General features: G+C 38.1%; 1 protein-coding gene across 1 annotated transcript in view; it reads right to left on the bottom strand.

The window, feature by feature from the left end:
- The window catches only part of COG5 (component of oligomeric golgi complex 5), a 183,190-nt gene that overhangs the window by 87,475 nt on the left and 72,781 nt on the right, over positions 1-22,934 (bottom strand). The window contains exon 7 of the mRNA XM_042470844.1: positions 6,508-6,638. Coding sequence (XP_042326778.1) covers positions 6,508-6,638 — 131 coding nt within the window. The remainder of the gene's footprint in view (positions 1-6,507; positions 6,639-22,934) is intronic.

Genomic DNA, 22,934 nt, shown 5'->3' with positions numbered 1-22,934 from the left:
GTTTATTTATATTTCCCGCCTCTCCCACGAATCGAGGCAGGATTACATCAATAAAAGGATACAATAATACAAAATACAATCAATAAAACACCAATACTGAATTAACCAATATTCCTATTGGTTCTCTAAAATAGCAATTCATCAATTAGCCAACAATCATAGTCAAAATTGGAGCAATCATCATAACCTTTTCTATGGAGTCCAGTGAATTAGTGTTAAAGGACTGCATATTTGGGGTGTTTGATGAGACAGTTATGAAATAGAGGCCATTTAGTGCAGTACTAGTGGCCAGAATCCAATTCTAACCAGGGAGATTGTGATTATGTGAAGAAAAACTTAGGCTCGCCCACATATCTTATTCTGACCTTTGTGTAGAAACAACTATTCATCATGAGGGAAATAGCCCTCTACTAACAGGATCAACTGGTAACAAGCATATCTTTCACTAGGGCTGAACAACTGCTGCAAGATATACTTTCCAGATGGATGCTGCATAGAATATCTGAATCTTCTGTTACACTACTGACACTAAGCTATTTGATTAAAAGTATCCTTGTGGGAATTGTTAGCCAAATAAGAATAAGTTATAACAACTGCTACTTAATGAGCAAATTGCTGCCAACAGTCTTGATGGTGTCAAGGAATTAAGCGGCACTTAAACATGGGATTAAAAAAGTGTAATGCTCTGAACTGTACACTTTTAAAGCAAGTTTAAAGATAGTGGATGTTACTGAGAGCCCCCTTTTTTCTTTTTGCTCTTGAGTCTTTTTTGCTCTTGAGTTTTTAGTACAATTTATTTTAATCCAAGTCTTCTCAGACTTTATTAAGTATTCTATTCTTTCCAAGAGGACAATAAGCATTTTAGCAGTGGGTCCAAATTAAAAGACACTCATTGTATGGCAAAGAGAAAAGATGTGTAACAGCCACAGCGTTACAAGAACAGAAAAGTGCTTTATTGATAATAGGCCAAGGACTATTCTGGTGCACATCAGCCTTTTATATGGCTGAATTGGGCTTGGGTCCTGTCCAATTATATTTATTACTAATGATGTGAAGTCAAGTTAAGCACACATTGTGTGCTTCATCCTTTGGAGGAAATTGCAGGCGGCTGAGTGAGATATGGTACAGTCTGCATTATAAAAGCTGGAAGATGGAAATATTTAAAGCCTGTGAAGTTAATAAAGGCAATACAAAAAGTACAGTATTAACCTGATTAGTCACAGCCCAAGTCTTGAATGAACATATTACTGCTTTTCAATGTATGTCTCTTTTCTCCTACTCCATATTTATTCAAATTGCATATTATACGTGTGTGTTTTTTTTAAAAGATGCTTTCCCTGTAGGTTAAATGTCAGCAAATTAATATTTATGAAATATATTATGTAGTGTCAAATTGTAGTTATAAGAATACTACTACTATTACAGAGAAAATGCAGATTCCTAATACCACTGAAATTATTCCTGCTCACAGATTCCAAAATAAGGTATTGATAAAAAGTAAGAGACACTCATGGGCATTATATGTCAGCATAACACACAAAGGTAAAGTAAAGATAAAGGTTTTCCCTTGACAAGATTGTCTAGTCGTGTCTGTCTGTAGGGGGCAATGCTAATCTCGGTTACATACTAAGATGAGAGAGAGCCAGCATTACCTTCCCACCGAAGTGGTACCTATTTATCTATTTGCACCTTTAAATGCTTTCAGACTGCTAGGTTGTCAGAAGCTAGGACAATGGTTGTTACAGGAGTTAACCCCATCATCCATAACACAAAAAAAAATCATATTTCCTTCATGTTCCCACAAGTACAGTCAGCCCTCCATATCCATGTCAATGCTCCATGGTCTGAAAAAAAAAATCCAAAAAGCAAACCTTGATTTTGCAATTTTATATAAGGGACACCATTTTACTGCCACATTGTACATAATGGGACTTGGGCATCCAAAGATTTTTTTTTGCACAGTGAGTCCTGAAACCAAACCCCAGCAAATACCAAGGGCCCAATATACCATCCAATATACCATCTCAAGTCACAGCACTAAAAAACATAAAATAATTAGGAAAATAGCATAATATAAAAGTGCCTTAAGAAAGTGAAGAGAGCATAAAATTCTGCTCAATCAACTGCTGCGATGTTGATTTAATTTTTCAAATCAAATCCTCTAAAAATATGAGCTACTAATTATATAAATATATGTAACCACCTAAGGATAAGAAGACCAGATTCAATATCTATTGTTTCCACTTCTTCTTCGCTGATGTCAACCTGTTTCTTTGGACTACAGCAAAGAGTGAACTGTCTACTAAATCATCTGCCACTGTGTTCATCAGAAAGCCAGAGAAGCAGGCCCAGCAGCACTTCATCATGATGCTCAAATCTTCATTTTACTCAAGATACAATTAAACACTAATAAAGTTCTTCCAGATCATCCTTGAATTGATTGGAAGCAAGTCGCCACAGCCTGTACGCTAATAATTTCTTGATTATTTTGATATACTGTCTCACAAGGCTGTCAATGGTTCAGATGAAGCCAGATTAATTTTCCAGTGCCTCCCTTGTCAGGTGCACTTTGGCATTTAATAGAGGGAAAGAAAAATGGTTAAACAAGGTCAGACGTGGTGCGCTGAAAGGACACAAACAAGCGGGAACTCTTCAGAAAGGTAACATGTTCTAAAGCCAAACAGTTATGTGTTTTGTACTATTTGTGGGGCTGAGGGCTTGGGGTATTAGAATAAATAGAAATTTTATGCCAAATTCAGTGCTTAGACAGTGGGCTCTTGGTATCCACTGGGGTTTGGTTCCAGGACCCCTCATGGATCCCAAAATCCATGTATGCTCAAGTCCCATTAAACACAAAGGCACAGTAAAACAGCATCCCTTGTACAAAATGGCAAAATCAAGAAACAGTTTATAGAAAGGTGGAAGTTATTTATTGCGCACTGGAGTTTAAGGCAAAGCACAAAACATTCCTGAAGAAAATAAAAATAATGTCTTTATATGCCGGCATTTTCAAATGTTTAATATTTTATAATGCAAGAGCATATACTTTAGATACACCAGCTAATTAATCCCATTCTTTGTTTTGAAATTTATGGATATCATAATACCTTGTATAGGGCTGTACATAGCTGTGTCATAGCCACAAAATACTTGCATTGCTTATTAACTGAAAAATAATGGAAAGACAAAAACAACATCCCACCCACTGCATGACTTCCCGTTGCCATTTGAGAGGGACTGTGGAGGAAAATACAGCTATTTGGGGTACTTGAGTGGTTGGGTGGGAGTATTTTCACATGTTTTTATGTTTCTGCGACATTTGGGGGCAACTGTCTGAAATTTTATTTAATAGGAGGGCTTGGAGACCTTTGGAAATTGTTCAGGGGCTTCAGGAGACATGGCCCAGAGGTTGTATGTGGCCTGTCCTATGCCTAGTCCTGGTCTAGATTTACATTTAAGATACACTTTATCCTTCAATTTAAATCACTTTATTTTTAAAATGGGGCACTTACAATGTTAGTGACACATATCATTAATAAATAAATGCAATTTCCAGTTATTTCAATTTCAGAATGTTCAATCTGAATCTCATCTCTTATTTCAGCGACGAAAGAACAAGGTACACAACATCTTTTAACAGTCATAAAGTAAACTCATTACTTGGACTGGAGGTAAATGAGCATTCTTTGCAACAATGGTGGCTGCATCTGCACTGTAGAAATAATCCAGTTTGACACCACTTTAACTGCCATGGCTCCATGCTATGGAACTCTGGGATTTGTAGTTTATTGAGGCACCAGAGCGCTTTCTGACAGAAAAGGCTAAATGTCTCACAAAACTACAATTCCCATAATTCCCTAGCATTGAGCCTTGGCAATTAAAGCGGTCTCAAACTGGATTATTTCTGCAGTGTGTTTTGGACCATAATTAATACTGGGAAATCTTTAAATTCTTAAGTTACATCTGAATTGTACAAATGACAACAATTTAACTGCCATGGCTCAATGCTATGGAATTTTGGGATTTGTAATTTGGTGGGGCACCAGACAAAATCCCAGAATTCCATAGCATTGAACCATGGCAGTTAAAGTGGTGTCAAACTGCTTTATTTCTGCAATGCAGACAAAGCTTCGGTATACTGTAATTATCTTTTGTCTAATACTGTACTAAAATACATTATTAGATTTTTAGTTTGTCTGTTATTTTGGTATAGACAGAAAGTTCAAACCTTTTTTAAACACTGCAAATTGTGACCTTTATTGTTTCCCAATATGTTTATAAACAGCCGGCGTCGGAGACCGGACAAATGGAACTGAATAATAAAAAATGCACAGATTAGACAAAATCAATGCGATAATACCGTAATCTAAAATCTATTATTCAGGAGCCTAAAATGTAAATTGGCATGTACCTGTCTACGTTTACAAGAGGGTATCAAACTTTAATAAGACCTTTTTCTGATACTTGAGCACAATTAAATGGAAAAAAGAAACCATTACAAGTGAAAAAATTGACAGTCCAAAGGAACTATGTACTTATATAAAGCTGGCACAAATTAAACTTAAATGAAACTGCCTAATATGATTTTATATTTAAAATATAGGCAATGTATCAATCTGGGCTCAGTGTGAGAGCATAGAGTAGATCCACTGAAGAAACTGCTCCCATAAATACAGTGGTACCCCGGGATACGAATGCGCCGGGTTACGAATTTTTCGGGATACGAAAAAATCCCATAGGGATTTATTGCTTCGGCTTACGAAGGTTTCTTCGGGTTACGAAAAAACCGCGGCGCTATTTTCCGCCACCGGAGGGCAGCAGAGAGCTATTTTTCCATTAGCGCCTATGGGAATTCGGCTTACGAAGGTATTTCGGGTTACGAAATTAACCGCGGAACGAATTAATTTCGTAACCCGGGGTACCACTGTAGACCTGAAGAAGGAGGACTATCTCTCCCTACACACACACACACCACTCAAAACCTGCTCCAGTCATCTGGGAAATTGTTGAATTCAGTTTTCGGGTAGCATGGTAAACTACAGGGAGTGGGGAAGAAAATTCCCATGTACTAGTCCAGGGGTAGGCAACCTGTGGCCCGCAGCCCGGATGCAGCCTGGCAAGGCCTTGGGACCGGCCGCAGCCCGGTCCTGCCGCCAATTGCTGCCGGAGCCTTTGGCCTATCAGGAGGAGGCGGGCAAGGGGGGGCAAGCGGCAGGCAAGGGGAGCAAGCGGCGGGCAAGGGGGGCAATTGTCTATAGTAGCCTCCGAAACATGCATTTATATTAACATTTTTTTAAAAATCAGCAAATTTTTAGCGTGTCCTCCATTTTTTAAAAAGTGTCCTCCACTTGAAATTTTTGTCCTACATTTGTCCTGGTTTATTTATTTATTTAATTTTTTAAAAAATTATTTAATTATTTTTTTTGGCTTTGGCCCCCCAGTTGTCTGAGGGACAGCAACCTGGCCCCCGGCTCAAAAAGGTTGCCTACCCCTGTACTAGTCTTATACCAGATATAGGCTTTGACCATCCCAGATAAGACATTGTTTTCATCTTTCCAACATTGTCTCTAAGACCAATTATTTCAGACAGCTGTCTTTGCAGCTGTATACCTATTCCATCTACAAAACAAACAGATTACAGTCTTAAGAACAGACCTCTTCAAAGACCTTAAAATCTGACTCAGGCACAGAAAATTGGCTTCTGGATCTACTGGAGCTAATACAACCATATTTTATTACAGTGCAGACTGGAAATAGGCCTGCCCCAAATACTCCAGATTCAGTGGACCCAGATTTCATCCTGTTGAACTATTCTGGAATATTCATTGTTGCTATTATATGCTTCATGTTGTTACTGACTTATGGCAACCCTAAGGTGACCCTATCATGGAGTTTCCTGAGGCTAAGAGTGTGTGACTCACCCAAGCTACCCAAAGGTCTGAGCAGGGAATGGAACCCTGAGCTTCAGAATCGTAGTCCAGTGCTCAAATCACTGGGGAAGAAAAATGTAGCCTTCTGACTATTTTAAGACTAATATTTCAGAACAAACGAAAGTGCTACAGTTCACTTTTTCACATTGCCTCTGAAGAAGTGGGGTGTCACCTGTAAAATAAACTGATTAGTCTTAAATGTGTTAGCCCACATATCCACCATGTTAGTCTGCATATTCACTGATTTGTTTTGAGAATCTTGGTCTAAGTACAGTCACCCCTCCATTTTAGCAGACTTGGAGACCGCGTCCCTCACCTGTTCGCAAGTGGCAAATGGAGGGGGACAAAATGCGGCATGTGCCCATGGGTGCGCGCTGCCATTCAAGCCAATGGGGCTTGAATACAGTATTAGTAATTTTCCATTTTTGCAGGTGGGTCCGGAACAGATCCCCTGCAAAAACAGAGAGGCAACTGTATTTCACTATAGCTATAAAGCAAATATTTATTCTGTTTTGAGAGATTTTATGTTTTATCTGTCTTTTAATCTGATTTTGATATAAGGGAAAACATACTTTACCTGAGTTTCTATTCCTTGCTCAAGCAGCCGTTTAGCCTGGTTTTCAACCTCAAGTCGAGCTCTTGCAATAAAGAGCAGGTCATTTTCAATTACTTCTATTCCAGAGAGATCTATTCCTTGAGAAAGGTAATCTATAAAAATCAACAGCATTTTGATATATTACAAAAAATTCTGACAACAGTGAGAATTGAAAAAAATTAAACCTTCATATCACAATTTCAAATAAAGAACACAAGGACATCACCTTATACAACCATGATTTATTTTACCAGGGAGGAAAGGAAGATGGTCAGTAAGATCTTAGTATCTCAACAGTAGGTTTATTGCTTTCTATTAAGAAATGGTGCATCCAGACTGATTGAAAAGTCCCAGGTTTTGTTCCTGTTTTTTTCTGATTTTATTTGTATGTATGTGCCTTCAAGTCACCTTTTGACTTACGATAACCCATAAACTGCACAGCATTTTCTTAGACAAAGAATACTTGGAGGTGGTTTGTTAATTCTTTCCTCTGAAACATAGCCTTCAGCACATTGGATTCAATGGTCATAATCTCCCATCCAAGTACTAACCCAGGCTGACCCTAGTTAGATTCTAAGACCAGACAGAATCTGGTGCCTTTAGGGTATTTAGGGCCTCACTTTCTGATTTTATACTGGGTTAAATTAAACCAAACTGGAGAGTTGATATAAAAAATCTCTGATCATACTAGGAGCTGACAGAAAATATTCTGGGATAAATAAAAAATGCATTCATCTCCAAAATAAACTCAGACAGAACAGGAACAAAAACTAGGACTTCTAGACTTTTAAATCAATCTACATGCACCCAAAGGGTAAACAAACATTCCAATTAAAGTAGAGAATAGTGAACTGAATCCAAAGATACATGCAGACAGATGTAGTGAGTGTCTTCCATTCACAGATCAAGTATTTTCCAACAGGCCCTAAGATGATACTATTAAAATACTATCGTATAAACTTGATTGTAAATCGGCCTCATGTATAAAATGAGGGTAGGTTTTGGGGCCAAAATTATGGATTTTGATATGACCCTTAGATAAGTTGGGGGTAAAACTTAGGGGCATGTAACAAAAGGTCTAAAGGATGAAGCAAAGGAAAACACCACCAAAGAACTTACAAAATTCCAGCAGGCATAACTGTTTGTACTCATTGTAAAGGCTGGATGAATAAGAAGATGGGGAGTGGGTCAGTGCTTTCAGGACAGATTGCACTCTTGCTTTTTCACCAGGGGAAGGTTCCTTTTTTAGAAATACTTTTTCCTACTAAACATTTCTAGACTTATACATTAATATATACAGTATATAAATATTTCTACTTTCCTTCAACCGTGCTAGTATCTGTTTGCCTTTTGCTCATGGTTCTTTGGGCACAAATCATCAACTTAGCATTATAGCCGGTTTACCACAACTGAGAAGGGAGAAATCCATTTTCAACTGTGGCTGTTGCCCTTTAAGCTGTTAGAAAAAGCATTTAACTGCCATAAATTAGGATGGCAATTAGATCAATGATTGATTAGATCATCAACAAAGAACTCTTAAATAACTAAGATGGGCACACCTCATTAATCAAGCAATAATTTAAAATATATATCCAAGCACAAACTTTTTAAATACAAGTGCCTGTAAAATCTAGAAACAGCAAGTAGAAGAGGTATTGTCATACACATGATAATTTTTCTTCTAAGATGATGACTGTTATGATATGAACATGCATCAATTAAAGACCAGGCACAAATGCAGTAGTTTAACTCCCTTAGCCCAACACAATAATCTGCTTTATAGACTATAGCAAAGCTTTTGACTGCACAGATAATGAAAAGCTATGGAATGCTCTTAAAGGTATGGGAGTGCCAATACATCTGATAGTCTTGATGAGAAATCTGTACTTAGGACAAGAATCAATACTAGAACAGAATATGGAGAAGCAGAATGGCAAGAGCATAATGCAAGGCTGCATATTATCACCCTGCTTCTTCAACTTGTATGCAGAAAACACCATACAAAGAGCAGGTGTAGACTCAGAATAAGGAGGAGTAAAGAAAGGAGGAAGGGTTATCAACAATCTAGGATATGCTGATGACACCATAATATTAGCAGAAAACATTATGGACTTGGAACAATTACTAAGGAAGGTTAAGAAAGAAAGCATATAGCCAGGCTTATTGCCAAACATAAAAAATACAAAAATAATGATCAAGGAGGATCTACATAAATTCAACCTAGACAATAAGAAAATCAAACATTTTCATACTTTGGCTCAAACGTTGAACAGAAAGGAAACCATGCTCAAGAAATAAGAAGTCTAGGAATGGGAAGTGCAGCTAGGAAAGAACTTGATAACATCTGAAAGAGTGAAGATATACAACTGAACACTAAAGTTAGAATAATCCAATCTGTTGAACTCCCCATCACTATGCACAGATGTGAGGTCTGGACAGTAAAGTGGATTAAAAGAAAATCAATTCATTTGTCATGTGGTGCTAGAGAAGAGTCCTGAGAACACTGTGGACACCCAAAAAGATAAACAAAGCGGTTCTTGAACATATAAAGCCTAAAAGACAATAATACTAAGAATGGTAGAAGGCAAAAGAAAGAGTAGAAGACTGCATGTCAGATGGATAGACTCAATCAGGGAGGTCACAGGCCTGAATCTACAAAATCTAAGCAGAGCAATGGAGGATAGGAGGCCTTGGAGTCAAGGTCAACCCTAGAGCATTCTGAGGCTCATAGTTCATTGAGGCCTAAGAGCTCTCCGGCTGAAAATGCCCCTCCTTAAACTGCAAATCCCAGAATGCAACAGGAGATAGCCAGAGCAGTTAAAGCGTAATAGTAGAGTTATAGGAGTGTAGTGCGGTAATCTACACAGTTAACACTGTTAATGTGGTCAAAGTTATAAAAACAACAGAAAACTACAGAAAAATCCTTGGTAGAAATATAATGTTACTGATTTTTTGCACATGTCAAGGTTTCTAGTAACATCTTGAATCCATTGTGGGAGAAAGGCAGGATATAAAACCTTGAAATAAATAAAATAAATCTAAACACTTCCTTCACTAAACAATTCCATGTTTAATTTTTTAAAGTTTCGTTAAGGCAGAAGAAACACATTAAATGCCCATCAGGACTAGATTGCCTTTCTCCGTTTTTCATTTTTGGGTTCCTTTCTGTATAAGAAAATGGACATAAATGCAAAGGTTTTGAAATAGCACCTTGAGGTATTTCAATCCCAATTCTCCACTTTAATTACAAATGAAAATATTATGAGCCAATACTTGGGGCACGAAAATAATATCTTCTTGCTGAACAGCACCTAAATGGATAACTGAATATTGTTTGCTGTTCTGAAGGCACTGAAGTGCATCAGAGAAGACAGAATAAATAGCTTTTACACTGGTGAAGACGATGAGGCACACCACTTTCCAGAACCATGTCAAAACGACATGTCTTCATACCACAGATAACAAAATTTAAAAGTCTGTGCCAACCCCTGATATTAATACTGTGTACTTCACCAGACAGTGAAAGCTTCAAAGCTGTGTCTGCAAATGAATACTGTGACTCCACAACCTCAACAGAACCATAATCTGTCTTCTACTATCGAAGGCTCCCTCTGAGGGGGAAAAAAGCCAGTTGTACCAATCTCAATGTATTTTCAGTTGTTGTTTTTTTAAACAAAAAGGAATGAAAAAGAGATTGTGTCAAATTCATTTCTGAATTTCTAATTGCATTTTTCTTCTACCCAATCTACAACAATTAGTACAGGGTTACTTTAAACATATAGCAGGAAGTCTTGATTTGCTTCCAAATGATTAATAAGCAATTACATGTTTCCACTTTCTTGATGGATCTACTTCTGTGTGGTATATATCTTGAGAAATGCATGTTTGTCACATTCAAGTGCTATGTGGATTCCTGGAAATACTTTCCACATATACCTAACAGAATGTGTGAAGCAAATATTTGTTGGGCTACAGGATGTTTTAACAACTTAGCAGGGAGCCAGACAACTCCACTCACAACATACCTATCTCTCCAATTTTCTACACTGAATAATTATGTTACATTATGCTGTTTTTCATTTGGCTGAATAATCTGCATTTTCAAATGAACATTTCTGGACTTTTCTGAGTATCAGGCACATTGATTTCATACTTCTATCAGGTCCCCATCAGAAATACTGTACAGAATGTTTGCATTCTTAGGAAGATCCGGATGAACTCATAATCATCAAGTTCTGGTTAAATATCATATACGCTACTTTCTCAAACCTCACATGCATTCATATTTATTACAATCCTACTGCATTTTTCATAAACGTCTGAGATATACTGATAATGCAAACCCCATATTTAGGCAACTACTATCAAAATAGAAAAAGGAAAGGAAAGGAAAAAGGCAACTGAAGGTGATATAGTAAGCAAATAAAATAAAATGCTGTATGAAGAATCCAAGCATCCCTTGTTTCTACACTAAGCAGTCCACATGAGTTGCACTTTGAATGCAGTTTTTCATTGTATCCCACATGAGAACTGTGGCATCTTACATTTTCTCATTCTAGAAAATACATTTCTATGAAACTTGATGACACAGATTTTCACCAACCATTACAAAACTAATCCTCCTTTTAAGCACAGAGGAATCAGATTTCTCAATACACATCTATATACATATAGAATGACACTGTTATAGTTTTAAGTGACCAAAAATTAATGCAGAAAACAGTATTAATGAGTATTAGCAATCAAATACACACGAGGGCATTATAATATATTGAAGAATACCAGATTGAAACATTTAATTGCATTCATTTTTGGATAATAAGGGCAGTTTAGAGACTTTGTCTTAGTGATGTTTGCTCAGCTTTGGAATCCCTTTTTCTCTGAGGTCCAAGCCAGGTAGGAGTTCAAGTTCATGCTTGATCTATCTGGACTCCAAATTCCCTTTCATTCACCCCACCTAAATTACCCCCTCTCCATTTGGAAGTACGTAATAGAATAGGCATTTGAGCTGGGCTGGAAAGGGAGGGAGCTGGCCAGTAGATAACAGTAAGTCTACAACCAACTGTTCAAAATGCTCAGGTATGCTAGAACAACCGGGTCTTATCCCCTACCTCTTCCCCTACCATATCAAAGTATATTTGTTCTTATGTGTCAAGTTGGCTTCAACTTGAGGTGATTCCATGAATGAGAGACCTCCAAGAAACCCTGTTAAAAGCACTGCTCCATTCTTGCAAATTCTTCCTTGACTGAGGGGCAAAACAGACCAGCAATAAGAGCCAGCTTCCCGGCAACGTAAGGGTGTGACGTTCAGACAGCACATGCCCCTAGGCCACCAGGAAGCCACACGACTGACCACACACGAGGTGGCTTCACAGCATTTCTGCAGTGTGGCATTTACAGCGCGGCACTGCAGAAACACTGAAAAGCCGCCACGGCAAATCCGGCTTTTTCCCAGCTCAAAAAGGAGTGACTTTCTGCCGCATTGTTTTGAGCCGGAAAAATGCCAGATTGGGGTGGCGGTGCATGGTTGCTTTGGCCCAAAACTGGCAATCAAAGGAGTGGCCAGAAGCCATGAATTTTGGTATCCACGGGGGATCCTGAAACCAAACCCCAGCAGAAACTATGGACCCACTGTATGTTAAATTCTACTGAAAATGTGAAGTCCACAGATCAGAAACTAATGTAAACTAATACCAATGTTTTCACTAAGCATTTTTCTTGTTCAGTAAAGTTACACTGAATCTCTTATAGTACAGAGGCAATGAGATAATACATGTCTAAAACTACTATTGACAAATAGCTCACATGACTTTCTGAATATCAGTTCAAAAGCTTTTAAAATTACAGGCTCCTTGTGGCTACTTTGGAAACATCATACAGTCAGATGGCCTTCCTTATCCATGGTTTCTGCACCCATGAATTCCACCATCCACAGCTTGAAAATGTTCACAGTTTTTTCTCCTAAAAGGCAAGCCTTGATTTTGCTACTGTATTTTATTTAAGGGACACCATTTTACTATGCCATTGTATGTGATCAGACTTGAGCATCCATGGATTTTGATATTCATGGGAGATCCCGGAACGTAACCCCAGTAGATACCTAGGGCCTGCTGTAATTTGATTGTGGTCTTTATTTAATACAATCTTTTGTGGTTGTTATTGTTTAAAGGAGAAGAATTGAACTGATTTACATTCAAGGGCCATGTTTCCAGCAGAAAGGTTACCCATATGGCCAATGAGCTACAGTATTCTGGGAGGAGTGATTTAGACAATCAATTTTCCTAAGGCACTAGCAGTTTCCAAGCCATCCGTGCCAGAGTGCTTTCTGATAAGACAACCCTTCCTGGAAGTGGAGCATTTGGAAACAAGCTATTCAGAGCCAGCAACCATCTCCCGCAAGGCTGCTATGACCAACTTTGGTCTTCCCCTGATCACCGTTGGGCCTACAGCACTTGTATCTTGTTACTGCCACTTTTCCCTTGACTCCTGCAGTAACACTGGTGGAGGAATCTGTAAGATCTGCACCTATGAGTTTTTTGCCCTACAACTGTCCCGTGAACTATAGCAATGGGTATCGTAGTATAATAGCTGAAAACGGTCCAGAATTTGTTGTACAGCACTGTCCATGCTTTTGTAGTAGCCACCACAGTGGAGACAAGCTAGCTGGAAGTCCTAGCATTAGCTACTGTTTCAGAACAAAAGAGATGACATAAATGAGCCTGCCTAAACTAGCAGCTCTTCTGGCCAATCCATTCCAACAGGTTGACTGGGCCACCAAGTACAGTACTGTATATGTTATGGTATTTTCTAAGGATAGACCAAGTTAAAGGAACCCTGATCAGCATTTAACTGTAATTTTGTAGAGACTGTGGAGCATCTGTTTAGATTTGTCCTCCAACTTCCAAAACATCTAGTTAATCATACAGAAATAACACTGGGAGAGGGAGATAAAGATGTTTATTTGTAAAAATACAAATAAGGCATGACAGCATTCAAAAGCTGAGTAAAAAAAGTCCACTCCACATCTATTTGCATGTATTTTAATATCCAGGTTTGACTGTCTTTTAAATAGTCTAAGAACATCTAAAATAATCAGCTTTCCAAAGGAATCGAAAACAATCTAATCATAATCCTAAAGGGCTGTATTTAGTGGACACTGCCTCAGATTAGTCAATTCGATTTTGTAGCCTGAAATACTAGTTATATAGCAGCCCATTAATTTAGGGTGTGTTTCTTCAAAAACAGTAATAGTGTGCAATACCAGACAACAAGATGTAGATAGTTGCTGAAGGTGGTTCACCTGTCCATTTTGCTAACACTGAGCCTGTTCTAAAGAAGGCTCCACTTCCCTTAAGGGATCAGGTTTGTAGTTTGGAGGTGATCTTAGATCTGTCATTGTAGGGATGTTAATATTGAACTAATTTGTCCCAGTTGCAAAGAAAACAAATATTTTTGTGCCATTCTTACCTAGTATTTTCCCAAGAATTGTGTGGTTTTTTAAATAAAAAATCATTATTTGCAGACAGACATGTGTGGTTTTATTGTACAAGACTCCTGTTTTCTATGCAAAATTATTATATCACCCATTCCATTTAACTTGTTTTGGACTAACTAGATTGTTTCTGGATTTTAGTCCAAAACAGGCTAGCTAAATTATTAAATGGAACATGCTGGTATAATCATGCTATTCCATCATTCTGCTATCTCCACTGTCTGACAGTTTGTTTCAAGAACCAATTCAAAGTACTAAATTTACCCATGAAAGTCCTAAATGGATTGGTGTCAAGTTACCTAGATGAACATCTGAGTTATAGCACAAGATATGTCTGCTTTGTAAAGTAACTACCGTCAGAAGATTTATTCTATAGATGAGCCAAAATACATAGGACTCCTGTGTGAAATAGAACAGATTCTATTTAGAGGACTTTCCATATTCAGCAATTGCATCATCAGCAAAGAAACTCTTGGCTCTCCCACTGCTGCCCTGTTCAGAAGAAACCTATAATGACACTTTGACATCAATCCCACCCAAGCAAAGTGAAAGACAACAGAGACATGTCTCTTTATTTATGTAAATCTCCGATGAAGCAAACATTTTAAATGTCTACATTAATAAGAGAATCTATAATTTTCACAGTGCAAAAACAATTTTTGTTTCTGTACCATAGATACTTCATAAATCCACTGGTAGATTAGAAATGTTACACTGAATCTGCCAGCAATGGGGAAAGGACTTCTGATGACATTAGAACCAAGGACCTTTCTCGGTCTTTATTTGTTCTGTGATGTGTTAGAGGCATAAATAAAAACTCCAGGGAAATCTTATTGCACTCCAGACAGATAAGAGTCTGGAAGCTTTGAAGAAAATCCACTATTGTTCCTTTCCACCCCTCTGAATAGGTATAAAGAAAAATTTAAACACTGCATTCACAGCTTACCTGGCCCTTGGGGTCTTTAATGCAAGACACAGTGGATGTGCTTTTGAACTGTTTATTTTTTGATCCTATAGGCTAAAAGCCTGCCCTCCTTCTCAACAGGCTCCCAGAACAATTGCTAGGCATATGTGATTAAGAAGTCAGCTTGCTGTGCATTCAATTTGTTTACAACACACTGAGTTCTAAGAAGATCATTACACTGGGGGAGGGGGGCACATTAGAATAGTATTCAGCTAAGCCTTTTTCTAATTTCTTCCTTTGACTCAAGAAAATCTTGAACCATCGTTTTTTCCTCGCTATGTCTCATGCAAAGGAAATTATGTATCACTACCAACAAACTCTTGTGTTTCATAATAGGACCCTAACAAGATCTGGGGATTTATTAAATACAAGAAATTCTGACTACAGTACATCAGGACAATGGACAACGATTAATTCAAGCACTCCGCAGCAACATCTCCAAAATCAACAGAAAGACACATGGTTGGAAATCAGAGCAAATCATGGAACATGGCCAGAAATTAGAATAGGTGCTACAGATATCTGCTGAATCTGCCTTCGAAGAAGAGCCTGTAGAATTTTATTATCTCTATTAGTGGGAATCACAAACCACCAGACATTCTAAAGTCCCCAGATTGATCATAAACATTAAGACCCATGACTTGGATTGGGTCCTATCCACTATATTTTTTATTGTGTAGTGGACACAGAACTTAACTGAGATCTCGACCATAAGTTCTCTTTCATTTGGGATGAAAATATTTTGATGCTTATGGGAAAAATTCCCCTCTAGCTCTGCCAGTCTCTAACACCTAAACTTGGAACAGTTACCACAATTGGAACAGTTATCTCACTATGAAGAAGTAATTTTCTTGTAAGAATGCAATGGGTACTAAAGTAGTTTTGTAACTAGATACAGTAGATCTTTTATGGTTCTTATTACATTGAAGCAGAAGCCCTCTGATATTTGGGAAGGGTAATAATACGCCATACTATTACGGTTCCAGAGTCTAATAGGATACACCTTCAATTTTGGAAACTCACCTATTTTTATTTTGCAGCAAGCATCTGAACACAATGCATTACTTTATTGCCTTGTGCAGGTGATAGCAATTATTCCTAAACCATAGCTTCAACCCTCCTCTACCCATAGGCTAAACCTGAATTAAGAGAGAAGTATACGCAAACAGTAAAATTGAATAAAATATTTGAAAACTCAACATAGCAACATCCAATAGTTATTTCATGGAAAAGCCAAAAGATCCTCCTGTTGATCCTCATATTCCCTGATTTAGACACACACACACACACACACACACACACCAAACAAAATTATTATTTATTATTTATGAACAATATAAATAAAATTTTTAAAATCCATAAACATTATGCATCACTGTCACATGGTCATGCAATTAAAAAATTAAATTAAAATGAACATGATCAAAACTTAATTACATACAATTAAAAAAGTAGTTGTTCTCAAGCTTGTTAGGACTAACCTCTGTATGGACAGACTACCACTGAACTGAAGATAACTGAAAACAAACAGATTAATTTGGTCTTTTAAGACCTATCCTTGCTACAGATAAGGAAAAAATTTAAAGAAAATTTGCTAAATTCTTTCACATATTACAGACTACAGCTCAAAGCAGATTAGTAGCATTTGTAAACCACCGCCTGAGAAAAGGACGGGACTTTAAATCTGTTAAATGAAAGAGATTTTTGTCATCAGAATTGCAATTTTCTTTCTGAACAGCTTTTAAAAACCTTCCAGCAAAGCTTCCCTTTAATAGTCTATGTATTTTAAAACAAAATTTCAAAGGGGGTTGAATAACAGGCTGTGCTGAAGGAGATAAAATTTATATCCATAAAGAAGGTTGTATGATAAACCCATTTTCTGTGTGGACACCTACCCAGGTTTCCCCCAGACTTACAGATTTCTCCTTCTACTAATTAAACATACATACTAGAAAATCTATTAAGGATTTGGGGTGGGATGCAAAAGGAAAACAAAAATGGTGCACTGTAAGTAATTTGCAAACAATGATCTTGAGCCAGTGGTACTTTCATACCAGAGGAAACTGGTGTGCTGCTAAGAAAAGGCTGGGTACCCAATTTTTGCTGCTCTCCAATACATACTGCATCCATCTAAAAAGGGGATCCTGAGATTTGGAAAACACTTCAGAACAGTATGCCACACAGTGCAAAGATCTGAAGTTAATAAAACAGAATGGTGAAAATGAAATATTCAGCCTTGCACATGCAGAAGCACTGTTTGCGAATACAATGTTAGCACTCCATACAGCTTAAGATCCACATATACTTCTCTTTTCACAAGAAAAGGTACATTCTACATAAACATTCTGTTCTGAGATTTTATTCTGTTCTGAGACTGGGTGTCAGCTAGATGAGAAGGAAAGACATTCTCCTGGCAACTAGAGCATGGGTGAATGGTGTTTTCATCCGGTTTGGGAAGGCCAGGCCAGGAGAGGTTACTTAGTTAAGTATGGTCCAAAACACACTGCACATATAATCCAGTTTGAGACTGTTTTAACTGCACTGGAAGTATCCTATACTAAGAATTGTACCAGAAACTCATTAGCATCCACACAGTAGGAAAGCATTCTGCATATCTAGCTTCTTAAGAAAGGGATTACAATAGACCCCCATATCTGTTGAAGATACATTCCCAGATTTACTATGGAAATACAAAATGGTGGATAATGAATTATTTTGAGCAGAAGTTGATCATAAAGTTGTGCTAAAGGACCTAGAGATTTCCTAGAGTGAACATATCTCTAGCCATTTCTAGGTCTTACAGATGTGATTCTTCCACTGGAAGCATACCATAGAATCAACTTCCATTGGAGACATACCACAGAATCATGCCAGAAAACACCTAGACAAAATATTTTTTCTGATGTGGGTAAGTGAAACCACAGGTAGTAGTCCCAAAGACACAGTGGTTGTACTGTATATATACTCTATATTAAAACTACTATTGTTACTTAACTAATATAGCAAATCTGTAGGGATTAAACAAAACAACCATCAACATCAAACTAAAAGAGAGAGCCAGATTTATATTATAGTGGACCCTTCCCATCTGTGCAGTTTTGGTTTCACCCATGGATGACAAAAAAACACAGACAATCGTGTCCTATATTGTTCTATGGTGATGACATGCATGCAGACCTGTTAACGTGCACACACTAGCATAGAATAATATGGGATGTGGCAATCTGTGGGTAGTCAAATCAGCATATTGCCAGCCTGCTAATACAAAGAATCCACTGTAATATGCAAGTACACTTGAATAAGTTAAAAGCCACTAATTACTGAAATTATAATCTATAAATCTCATGAGAGACTGCACACACATACGAGGTGCTGGCATATTTCAGAAGAAGGAAATGGCAAAATCACCTCTGAATATTCCCTGCCAAAGAAAGCCCTATAAAATACATGGGGTCACTATAAGTCAACAGGCAACTTGAAGGCACAGACACAGACACAGACAATAATGACATTATAAAAGGTTAATTAGAACTGTGATAACTTGACACTTAACAGATTGGTTAATTCAGCACACATTTTCTTTGCTTGAGTTATCAGGAGCCATTTCTCAAGTGTACCTAGTCAGAGCTTGGCAAAATTAATTTTCTAGGACTACAATTCCCAGAACTGTCAGAGCCATAGGCCCAAAAAGTAACTTTACCAAGCTCCGTCATTTCATTCACTGATGCCACACTGAATTTAAATCAGTACAATAGCACAATAAAGAATTGTTCTTTGTCTAGTTCCTTCCTTCTTGAACCTGGATGAAGTTTAAAGAAAAGTAACAGCAGAAGAGACTACTTCATGCTTTCTTAAGTTTTCTAAACCAGAAATAATATCAAGCATCGTCTTTTTCCTCCCCTGAACTGCTGGTTTGTTTATTACTAGTATGAAACAATTATAGCCATCATTTTTGCTAGGACATGATTAGTTTAAAAAGTATACTCTTCATTATAAAATGCTTCCCATTATGTTTTATACAACACTTTCTAAGCATACTTAAAAATATTTTTCTGTTTGGTTAAAGGTGCTCTGAAGTTTTTATAGAAATCCACTACAACTGTCTAAGGTGAACGTTTCTGTGAATTTCAAACATTCTCCATTTTTCTAAACAATCATAGTTTCACGGAAGATATAGTCCAGCACGGAGAATGTATTTTGCAATGTAAGATGCCAGGTATAAGAATGCTGATGAAATCTTCTATCTGAGATGTTAGAAAGCCACTGGATCTATCAATCCATCCATCCATCCTCCCCATAGGAGATCCAAAACAGTTTAAAATATAGATTAAAACAAAATACAAATTAAATATAGATTAAGACAAATAAATGTATACTAAAAAGGTTTTTAAACAATTAAGCAATCGAATTAGATGTTACTCGGCAAGGCTCCTTCCAGAGTTTAAATCTTTGCTCCACTTGACCAAACTGCGGCAAAATTGAGCCTTGAAGGACTCCACAGGTGCCAAGCAGGTGTGCTCCACTCATGAAGGACACGAGGCACTGGAAAACAGTGCTCCCAAGTCCCATCCAAGGCCCAGCAGGGTAACATAACCAATATACTGAAAGCCACTGAGCAGTATGACAACAAAAAGCAATGATAATTTTGTATGAATTGCAAGCCTGGGCCATTCACGCAACACAATTACACTCATCCCTCCACATTTGCGGCTTTGACTTTTGCGGTTTTGATTATTCATGGATTTTATTAATATTTTCTCTATAGGAATATCTATGTCCTCAACCGCAACTCCATGATCAACTTTAACCAAAAGTCACACTGAAGGACCTAGAGATTCCTAGAGAGAAGACTCCACTAGGCATCTGTAGCTCCTCTAGCGCAATTCTATGGTCAATGTCTGGCAGCTGTTGACCGCAGAGTTGCATTGGAGGACCTAAAGATTCCTAGAGAGGTGTTATCTCAGATAAAAACATAGTGCTTTTGTTATTTGTGTTTTTTTCCACATTCACAGGGGTCCTGTGCCCCTAACCCCAGCGAATGTGGAGGGATGAGTGTACAGCTTTACCATTCCATTGCAACTGGGATTGCAGTTTTGGGAAGGGTATTTACAGTTCTCAGCCAGCAAACTCTAGTGCCCCCAAACTACAAATCCCAAGATTATAGAGCATGCAGCCACACCAGTTACAAGTATAATGAATCATAATGCTGTCATTGTGTTGTGAGAAAGGGCCCCGTGTTCCATAATTCTCCATAATGCACAAGGTCCTCTTGATAGAAAACGCTGAGGATAACAAAATTTGACCTCTGATGAATTAAAAATTGGTGTATGCAAAAGGGAAGGCAAAAAGGAAGTGCAGGATGGAGAGGAAGATGCCTATTTCAAATTTAAGCCTTAGGAAAGTTATTTGTATAGATACCAATCTTGACCTCTGAGGGGCATTGCCACAGGGTTCCAATTACATCTGAAGATTCTGCACAAGCAACAACAGTAACAGAAATTAGTAAAGAGATTTAAGAGCAACTCTTGAACAATTCTAAGCGCCGTAGTTTAATTTTAGTCTGAAATGGCTAATTAATGCAATTCTGCTATTTTGATGAGTGTTGTGGGGGGGGGGGGTGAGCCTATTCATTCAATGGATACTTGAGGAAAGCCAGGTGGTGAAAAAGAGCATTTAGGGACAAATAATGATTTCAGCTGGGTGAAGCAGAAGTTTGTGTAGACACATGTATCCCAAAAAGAGGAATATAATTACACTGTGGTTTGCCTTATGAAAGTAGTTTGAATTCTTTGGTACAGAACAGGGTACACACTGGGTAACATTGGCCTGTTACAGACTGCCAAAATAAAGCTGCTTCGGGTCTCTTTGGAGGTATGCTGTTTAAATGATGCATGCATCCGAAGAATCCGGCAGCTGCGCCAAAGCTGCACTCCAGTGCTTAGGAATGGAGTGTGGCTTTGGCGTGACCTCCAGACTTTTAGGACCCACGCATCATTTAAACAGTATACCGCTAAAGAGACCTGAAGCAGCTTTATTTTGGCAGTCTGTAACAGGCCATTGTATACTTACATAAAGAGGCGGGGGGGGGATTTTTTGTCTTGAGAATGAAAATAGCAGAGTAGCCTAACGGCTTCATCTGACATAACCATGGTAAAATGGAAGTTACTCCAATGTTTCCTGTGGGTTTTTCAGGCTATGTGGCCACATTCTGGAAGAATTTATTCCTGACGTTTCACCTGCATCTGTGGCTGGCATTTCAGAAGGTGGTGGCATGGAAGGTATATACCTATGGGACCCCTGTTTGGGAGGAAGTGTTTACATGTTAATGGTAGAGTTAATTTGTGTGTTGTACTATGTTGAATGGCACAACCTGGAGGTGTGTTGTGGGCAGGGGATATGCAAGGGGGATATGTACTGTATCTATTTAATTGGTAATCCATTGTCTGTGGGGAAAACCCCTTGAGCCTGAGTGGTGTTCATTTGCTTGTGCTGAGTCTTGATTTTAGTGTTTTTCAGGACTGGTAGCCTCTGAAGATGTCAGCCACAGATACAGGCAAAACATTAGGAATAAATTCTTTCAGAACACAGCCACACAGCCTGAAAAACCCACAGGAAACTTTAGATGCTGGCCATAAAAGCATTCAACCTATTGCAATGTGTTTCTCCCCTTACTGCTCTATCAGTGCTGGAATTCACAAATCACTGGGAAGCTGTCCACAACATGGTTTTTCTTTGTATAGCAATGTTTCCCCAGCTGCTGGGAAAAGCAAGGCAGGGGTCCTTTCACACTATACAATTATAGCACTATTATTCCACTTTAACTGCCATGGCAATATCCTATGGAATCTTGGGATTTGCAATTTGATGAGGCACTAAAGCTCTCTCACTAAAAATCTTAAATACCCCTCCCTATATTGCAGATCCCAGGTTGCCATAAGATATTACCATGGCAATTAAAATGGAACCATAGCTACAACTGTGCAGTGTGAAAGGGCCCCTGGTGTGGGGAGCAGTCACAAGTCAAGGTTGTGGTGGAAAGGAGGATGACACTGAGAGAACAGTTAACTGTGCAAAGGTAATTAGCAGTGATTTGGATGTAAAATTTAAAAATTCTTCCCCATTGTTAGCAATGTCTTCAATAGTTTCCAAGTGAACAGAATGTTTTAATGACCAGGTGGAGAAATGAATCGGAAGCAAAAGCAGTCTATGAGCCACATGCCGCTCACGCTTACAGTAGAGCATCAATGCACTGTAGCTAAATAATTCAGCAGTGATATCAAAGTGGTTATGGATTTTTATAACGATATTTCCAACTTGGGTAGTAAAAATTGACTGAAGGAATGCTATCTATCTATCTATCTATCTATCTATCTATCTATCTATCTATCTATCTATCTACTTTAACACACGGGCCTGGGGTTTCCACAACTTAATCTAAAGAAGACTGAAGACTGGTATGTCCACAAAAGAATCTCATACACAGATCAATTTGCCCAAAGCCATAAACAGATATCTAGATGGCTTTAATGAACAGCCAAACACTGATACCCACTACCCCAATCAAAGTAAACATTCTGTCACTATCTCCTCTTTCTTCTCCTCTAAGCAGAAGAAAAATCATATTAATGGGTGTAGGAAAGCAGTACAGGCAGATAACTACTGTGCTTGTTAGAAGGACCTGACGATAAGAAAACGTGCACAAACAAACCACCCCGGAATTACGTAGATAATCCAACAAAACATAGGCTGGTGCCCTCATGCTCCAAACTCCATAAATTTACTTTATTTTTATTTATTTTTAAATCCAGCCAGATAACAATGACTTTGAAATCCAAATGCCAGAATATACTCAAGCATGGATGAAAGTCTTTGCAGCTGACAGTGACAGGTAACTGAAGACAGAAAAAAAGTGAGTTGGCACTTTACAACTTTACACTTTAGGGAGTTTTCATT

Source organism: Sceloporus undulatus, chromosome 5, assembly GCF_019175285.1.
Source record: "Sceloporus undulatus isolate JIND9_A2432 ecotype Alabama chromosome 5, SceUnd_v1.1, whole genome shotgun sequence".
Classification (NCBI taxonomy): domain Eukaryota; kingdom Metazoa; phylum Chordata; class Lepidosauria; order Squamata; family Phrynosomatidae; genus Sceloporus; species Sceloporus undulatus.
The sequence above is the reverse complement of the archived record's forward strand: the minus strand, read 5'-3'. Positions and strand labels throughout refer to the sequence as shown.